Source organism: Echinops telfairi, unplaced genomic scaffold (genome assembly GCF_000313985.2).
Source record: "Echinops telfairi isolate 266 unplaced genomic scaffold, ASM31398v2 ScPeMD7_7409;HRSCAF=8447, whole genome shotgun sequence".
NCBI classification, from domain to species: Eukaryota; Metazoa; Chordata; class Mammalia; order Afrosoricida; family Tenrecidae; genus Echinops; species Echinops telfairi.
This window is the reverse complement of record NW_022111309.1, coordinates 357,826-366,397: the sequence shown is the minus strand read 5'-3', so window position 1 is coordinate 366,397 and position 8,572 is coordinate 357,826. Positions and strand designations below refer to the sequence as shown.

Below are 8,572 nucleotides of genomic sequence, written 5' to 3'. Positions count from 1 at the left end.
TTGAGAATGATGAGGGCAATGAATGAACAAATGTGCTTGACACAATGGATGGATGTATGGATTGTGATAAGAGTTGTATGAGTCCCTAATAAAACGATTGGGAAAAAACAAACAAACAAACAAAAACAGTGATGATATCATGAAATGCCTCATGACACGATGGACCTGGAAACCCTTATGCTAAAACCCTTTGCATCAAAAATAAAATAAACGTTTTGGGGCCAAATAAGTGGTTGCAACAGGGCACAAAATAAAGGCTCCTCATTGCAAACTAAATCAAGAGACTTGTCAAACACCAATCAATATTCAAATGACATTCAAGTCATTGTTAGGAGCAATGCTCATAGACAATGTGTCAGTTTTCTCATTTTATAAAATAGGAATGATATGCATATCTCGATGGTGCCTATAATTATTCTACTTTAGCAAAGACCTTACCTCTTTTTGAGAGATTTCACTGGATCATTTCATTGGCCAATGACATTTCACTGAGTAATTGGAAATGTTGTTAATCTCAAAGCAAGATCCATATTCATGAAACAAAATGTAGAATAAGCAACTGTTATGTTGGTTGTTATCATATGCTATATTAGTTGACTGAAATAACACATTTTAGTTACACATTTCTCACCTTCCTTTGCAGTATATTTTCCACATTGCCACATTCAAAGGTGTTATTTTAATTACTTTTTAAAATGGCTCATTCACCTTATTTTCTTCAATTGAATGTGGCCAATTGATCGATTGGCAGATGGTCCATGTAAGGCAGGAAAGGACAAGGCTCTGCCTTCATTATGTGAGGCTAGACACGAACAGCTCAGTCTGTATACTCACCAGAAGGGAAAAACGATAAGACGGCTGACAAAAAATATGGCGGAAAAGATGAAAAACAGGGTGTTACAGGTTTGGCTCCATCCAGCATAAGAAAACATTTTTGCAGCCTGGAAACAAAGAAATATTATTCAGGTCATTAAAGTGATATTAGCATAATATTTAAAAATAAATACTTATAAATTATCTTATATCTAGGATTTGTTTCCCAAAAATCTGGGAAGGGAGAAGAGCATGGGTGGAGAAATAGATGAAACAAGATTGCCCATATTACTAATTGCTCAAGCTGGATGGTGCCTCCACTGGCTCTGTTATGCTATTGTTTTGATCTCTTCATGTATGAGTGTGTTTAAATTGTTCTACAGCATAGAATTTAAGCAATATGTTCAAATAATTGAGAATCGTTCTTGCTTTTCACAAGAGCTACTAGCTAGCAGAATTAACTTTAGCATGTATTTTGTCTGTGCATTTATTTAATATCTCCATTTAACCCAGATAGCTGAATTTAAAAGCGATGAGTGAAACCCTAGTTTCAGCAAGGTATGCTTCCATCATGGAGGCTCTTCTAAGATAAATGAAAGAAAAGATCGAATCAGGAAGCAATTCCCAGAACTTGTTCTAGTTGAAATTGTACACACAACTATTTTCTAACTTACTTTATCCTAATCTATTTGCTTACATTATCAGTGTTTTATATATATAAAGAATTAAAGAAAAGGCTGTGTAATGAGGAGTTATTTAATACAGTTTTTCTATTACAATATCCAGGAAGGGCTAAGGTGGAAAGTCTCCGGCATGAGCAGGACTGAGGAGGAATCACTGGAGAGCAAATCATCTCTCTAAGTAGCGTAACCTAACTTGGGACATTTGATAACTGAAATCCATTCCAGAAACTCCAGACCCCTCCAGAACAAGAGAAATAATAATGATACTCCAGAAGGGTTCACAATCCATTCCCCATACTTTTCAGGGGAAGAGCTTCAATAGCGGAGAAAGAAGATATCAAACCTAGTGGGTGGGACGTGGGCCTGGGGGAAAGGCTAGAAGTTTAGAGACACTGAAATCGAGTGGGCAGCTGTTTGATGGGTCAGAGGCCAGGTCAAGGTGGTGAGTTAAAACTGTACATGCATAAGGAGAGGATCTCCTTAAGCCTTCCTACGATGGCAGAGTAGTACTTCTTTGTGCAAATGTATACACACAGTTTTTTCTGTGATGTGTAATGACCAAATACCAGACAGTAACTCCTCTTCTCTGCTAAGAATTCATCAAGATACTGTTAAAGTGGTGGGTCCTGGGTCTAAATTTCAGAATGTGGAAAAATTCGAGAAGATCAGGAGAATATATGAAGAAGGTAAATAGTCAGCTATAAGGAAGAATAGTGGATATTGAGGTTGTTTTCCTTTGTGGATAAAATGGTAAGAAATTACCCACAAGCTTAAAGAATATGAAAGATGAACAGGCCCTATCTTGACTAGATGAACACACACTAAAACAAACTGCCCAGGAAGCTGGGAATATGCCTCGCTGGAAAATGTGAAAAAGTGGGCCTAATGCCACTAATTCATGTTGTCTCTACCAGGCACTAGTCCTGATTATTGAACCTGAAATTCAGTCATGACTTGTGAATCAAGAATGGTTCATGACCACAAATAACATAAAATTGTTCTCACAGTTTACCCATGATATTTCATTTTTCTTGCTTTTCTCTAAAGACTCACAATATTTTTGAACAGTAATGAGTTAAACTTCACAATATACCGAATGGGTAGATATGATTTCTCAAGCTACAGCTGTAGAGAGAAAAGCAAAGCAGTAAGTGATTTGTCCAAGCCGCGTAAGGAGTTATGTCATGTCAGTGACCAGGTGGGAGACGGTTGGCAGATGTGAATTGGCAGGGATTGCTAGTTCCCATCTGCAGACCTGACGTCCCTTCATAACACAATAAAGCTGCTTTTATAGTGGACACACCCAAAGGTAATAAAACTAGAGAGTTTAGAAGCAACAGAGTAACATATAATTCTTAAGATATGGGCAATGTGGTCTTAATTTTCAGGCAGGGGTACTGAGCTATGATCAGAAAAGGAGGTAGCAACAGATGGCTCAGAGAGTAGTAACTCATGGAAAAGCTGGTACAGCCTGACTTTTGCTAAACCATGTGGTGTCCTGAAGCTCATCTATGGGCTTGTTGCTCCCACCAAATAACCGGAACACGAATGAGGAGATTGGTTAGTTTTGTCATCCTGCTCGGCTTAAAATGATTCCTCCCAGAGGTGGAGAGTACGATCTCATTACCATCAAGAGAGAAGAATCAGGAATTCCTTTGAACCTGAGATCCTTGCACCGAATCTCCTTGATGCAGGAGACAGAGCTGTGCCACTGGAGGAGCAAACAGCAGCGGAGTTGGCAGAGGCAGTCAACATGCACAAGGCAGCGCAGTGGATTTCTTGGCCCATGAAGTTGACACCTGGCAGGAGGCCTTCTGGCAGAGTGGGGGGCTCTGGGCACTTGTACGGGGAGCTGGATGTGATCACCCTTGGGGCTAAACTGGAGTTACTTCAGGTTGAGGCTTGCCTGACTGGTAGAGCGAAACAACTTTAAAGTACTTGCCTAAGCAGGGCAGAGGCGGAGTAATCAAGAGGGCTAAGGCCGGAAAGACATATGCCTTGCCTGCGGGAGCAGCGGGGAAGAGGATTCCTTATTGAAGAAATGTACTCTGAGTCATCTCTGATCCTGAATTGTAACCTGCTAGTATTAGAGTTTTATTAGGTAAACACCATCATCAGGAATATTGTCTGTGAGTCATATGTGGCCATTGCAATCAATCACTGACTCCATCAGAGAAGTAAAGAGGATGTGGGAGGGACGATTTGTGTCAGAGTTGCAGGGCGGTTGGAAGAGGAGACATGTCCGACCTCTACCTCAGCGGAACCAGCCCTTGGCTGATACTGATGATCTCTGCCCCCCGTGTCCTTCGTACGTTAGAACACTTCCGATCTTCACTTTTACATGCAGCTTCAGGAGAACGCCGTTTTCATTTTCTCGGTTCAAAAAAACATTCTAATTCCCTCTCACCCCTTAGAATAAAAATGTTTTTCTTTAAAAAAAAAATCACTTCTCGTTTCTTATAAGAGTATCTTGAGCTAGAGGAGAATCAATGGGGTGGGGAGGGAGCAGGCAATACAAGTATCTAGTGGCTCTTCAAGCACTGGGCTAAAAGAATGTAATGCGCATTCCAACTGTGGGAGTCCATACTGCCTATATTCAAGTTTTCCTTCTAAAAGACTAAAGTTCATTCTTTCCTCCAATAATCATGTTTCTTCCTGAGCAAACATTTAACTTACATACATGGAATCCTCCAAATTAACTTCTCTTTCATACGATGGTTACGCTTGGCAAAAAATTTTTTTAAGTTTCATTTTTTTAATCTTGAAGGAAATGGGTACCCAGGGACATTCTCTGACTTTGGGTGTTTTCAGGACAGAGAGTGCTGCTAAGTTACCCACAGGGAATTCCTTCTGTGAAGAGTTACAGAAACACTGTCGTGGGTATTGTTATTATTTGTTAAATGGCAAATGCTGCTTTTACCTCAAGCCAAAAGTCAGCCACATCGTGCACAATCATCACGAGAGTCCCACTGCGAATGTAATTAGCACACCAGGAGAAGCTCATCAAACTAATAGCAGCCAGGTGATGGACGACATGAGCTAGATAATCCTGTATTGAAGGGAAAATGGAAACCATTAGTTTTTTTCCCAATCACTGAAGGACTAAAAATAATGTTAAAAAACAATAATTTCCATTCCATCTTGTTTGACTTTTATAAAATATGTTAACTTTAATTCTTAAAAATAATAATTGTGAGGGAGATACAAGTGTTTGCTTCATTGATGAGGTTATTTAACTTTAAAACAGCACTTGGTAGGTGTCATAAAACATTAAATCTGGTGTTCTTCCCAATGCTACATACTAGATATACAAACACACATATAATGTAAGCATACAAACAAGCATATTTCTGTATATATTATTCTCTGCCTAACTCCAAAAAATGAAAACAAACATATAATAAAACTATGTCATATTTTGCATATTTTTCTGTGTAGGGAAGTTGGGATGGGTGGCTTTATGAAAAGAGTTCGGAGTTAGGCTGAATTTTCTAGAGGAACAAAATCAATGGCACTGATTTAAGAAAGCACTTTATATTGAGAAAGACTTTGATATAAAAAAATGCCCAAACCAGTCCAACTCAAGTCCATGGGTCCAACGTTAGCTGGAACCCTCTGCAGACTCAGGCAGCTGCTGGTGGATGAAGCAGAAAGACAGCGTGGGAAGCTAGGATATCACAGGTGCAGAATCATGTGGATCAAGGTCCATAAGAACAGGGCAGGGCACCGCAATAGCTCCCAGGGTCAGCAGACCTCAGGGGCTGCCAACCATAGCACCAGACAAGCATCCCAGGCAAACAGGAAGCGAAAGGGACCAAGAGTGAGAGAAATGCTCCCTGACTCATAAAAAGGCCACATCTTCAAGAAGGCATCACCAGGCTAAGATATGATTGATAAGTTGGACTCTCTCCCTATCTCCACACAGGTACCATCAAGTTGATAGAAAATCTAATCACGGTTTCTAAAATTGATTGTAGTGATGGTTACACAACCTTGTGAATATACTAAATACCACTGAATTGTAAACTTTAAGTAGATAATTGTGGTATGTAAATTATATGTCAAGCTGTCAAAGAAATAAATGTAAATGAGTTTCTTGGAACTAAACCAAGAGAGTAAACATGATGCTTTAAATAATGATGCTTTAACTTACTGAGTACTTATTATACCAGGGGCTTCAAGAAGTTCATGAAAAAATCCCATTATCTTTTCATTCCATTTTTCCATGAACTTGTTGAAGTCCCTTAAAATACCAAGAAGTGCTTTATATGGATAAACTTAACCAGCTCTCACAACAACCTAAGGAAATAAGAAGTATTATTAAACTATATTTTAATATTAATATCTTAATGTTCAATTCCCAAACCAAAAGAAAGAAACAGACAATATAATGGAGCTTTACCATCTTATAAAAAAGAGTAGAGCTTAAAACTGTTTTCTATAATGTTTTACTATAAATATCTCCCCAGGCATCAAAGCATGACTGTATTTGCACTATTCTATGTCACACTCTAAAAACAAGGCATCCTGGTGGTACAATGGTTAAGTGCTTGGCTGCTATAACTGAAAGGGCATGGCTCCAACCACAATCTCTTTCCGGAGGAGAAAAGAACTGGGAATCTGCTCTCAGAAAGATTACTGCTTAGATTTTCAGAGCTTAAATTCTAAACATCTGGTTTGTGAAATGTTGTAAATGATAGAGGAAGCCCAAAGTCCCTTCGTGGATGGAGTCTCCAGTGAATCCCCTCTGACCATAGTGTAGGGATGTGAGCAGCCTTAATATCAGATAGAGAGGAATTTAAATTGGATTTTAGCCACTGTGATTAGGCTGAAATGTAACACTTTGTCATTTGATCTCCCTTTTGACACATTCTGAAGTTACTCCAGGTTTTAAATATTTTCTGCTTTCTTTTAAAGTGAGGTTTCTGTTTTACTTGGCCATTGTTTCTGGCTCCTTTTTTGCTGTTTTGTCTCTGTTTCATGTCTTTTTCTGTATGGAGACTTCAGAATGGTGGCTCTATGGAGACAGTAACTGAATTATTCATTATCAAGAGGCATAAAAGAGGAAGTTGAAAGAAAATGTGAAGTAAACTGTAATGAGTACAAGAAGGAATAAAATGTTCTAAACTTATTTGTGGTGATGTTGATTGCACAACTCTTAATGTGACTGAAGTATTGAATTATATGATATGTTAATTATACCTCAATAAAACGATTTTTCAAAAAGAATACTGCCTAGGAAATTCTATTAAGTAGTTTTATAGTCTTTATGAGTGTGGGTTAACCTGACAGCACACAACAACATTGCTACAAAAAGCAACAGCGACAACAACAAAAGAGCCATGAATGAAAGCAAACACATAAAACGCAATTTAGATTTCAGAATTTGGGGCAGAGGTTGAAATATTTTGAAGAAAGTATAAAATTAACTTTGTCAATCAGAAGACACTTACCTTCCTCTTGATATCAGTACCAAGGCTAAATAGCAGAGACCAGTAAAAACTCATCTCGAGAATGTAGTACCAGTACTGGGACGGCAGCAACGGCTGAGGAAAATGAATTATTCATGACTTTAGCTGTCGCCATGTGAGCAATTTATTTTAATGCATTAAAACTTATTCTTCATATCTGTTTATATTTCACATAATCCCATACAATAATGATGACTTATAGTCCAACTTCTAAAAAAGTAATTAGAGATGATTTTAAGCCATTTTGATTCTGATACGGTAAATAACTATTTAAAATTCCAGTTAAATGTTAATTAAACAGTTGTTTAAATGTTAATAAAACTACCACAGATGCAATCACCTTATTTTATTTATTAAGAGCTAAATTATAAAGATAATTTTAAAATCTTTACTTGAAATCAATGGCAGGTCTGCTGTGTTGGTCTGTTTTCCATGTTTAATAGTTGGTAAAAACTGCTCAAAATCTGATGTGCTAACCTCCTTTCTGTAATAGACTGGCAATCAGAAGCGGCTCATTCTCAAATGAGGCAGTAATAAAGTATGTACAATTAATTTTCTAAAAAGACACATTGTCATCAAGTTGATGACAACTCAAAGCAACCCTATAGGACAGAGTAGAACTGTCCCTGTGGGTTTCCGAGACTGTCACTCTCCACGTAGTGATTGGTAGTTTTGAACAGCTAATCTTGTGGTTAGCAGCCCAACATATAACCCGCTCCACCACTAGGGTTCTTATACAATTAATTAAAATCTCTAAAAGTCACTTGTAAAAAAATTAATTTCTAAAGCTAAATTTCCCTTAATAAATTTATAGATGGAGATAAAAGTGCTTCTTTTTGCTAAGTTGAGACATTATACTAATTGATATGATGTATTATTACATCAATGGCCTCTGATACCTCTGATACCTATCCCTTTATGTAGTATCCTCCACACTGAACCTAAGCTTGACCCTGAACATTGACCAAAGGGATTAAACAAATGTGATTCAAGAAGGTACTCATATATCTCATGTGAGAAAACTGCTGCAAAGACCTTCAGGAAGAGGATCAAGATGCCAACTGACAAACATATGAATAAGGGTACATGTGAAACAGACCTATCAACCAATTGACGAAAGATGGATAGATGGATTCAATAATACTACAGATAGAAGAACTGCTCAGCTAGCTAACCCCGACTATGCATCTATATTATGAGTCTTTGCTTAAGGAGCTAGATTTAGGGAAAGGTTTGCTACATATCAACAGATAGCTAAAAAAGTAAAAGTAAGTTGGAGATGAAAGATAACAGGATGAAGGTGTAGCCTATATGATGTCTAGGTCTCCTTGATGACCCAACTTTTTTTGTTTTTAAACATTTTATTAGGGGCTATACAACTGTTATCGCAATCCATACACACATCAATTGTGTAAAGCACATTTGTGCATCATTCTCAAAACATCTTCTCTCCACTTAAACCCCCGACATTAGGTCCTCATTTTTCCCCTCCCTCCCTGCTCCCCCCTCCCTCATGAGCCCTTGATAGTCTATAAATTGGTATTTTGTCATATCTTGCCCTGTCTGACGTCTCCCTTCACCCACTTTTCAGTTGTCTGTCCCCCA

General features: G+C 38.0%; 1 protein-coding gene across 1 annotated transcript in view; it reads right to left on the bottom strand.

Annotated features, from left to right (window-relative positions):
• CERS3 (ceramide synthase 3) overlaps positions 1-8,572 on the bottom strand; it is an 88,104-nt gene that overhangs the window by 39,770 nt on the left and 39,762 nt on the right. Inside the window, exons 6-8 of the mRNA XM_004709881.1 lie at positions 6,950-7,042; positions 4,417-4,545; positions 835-941 (exon numbers count right to left, since the gene is read on the bottom strand). Coding sequence (XP_004709938.1) covers positions 835-941; positions 4,417-4,545; positions 6,950-7,042 — 329 coding nt within the window. The remainder of the gene's footprint in view (positions 1-834; positions 942-4,416; positions 4,546-6,949; positions 7,043-8,572) is intronic.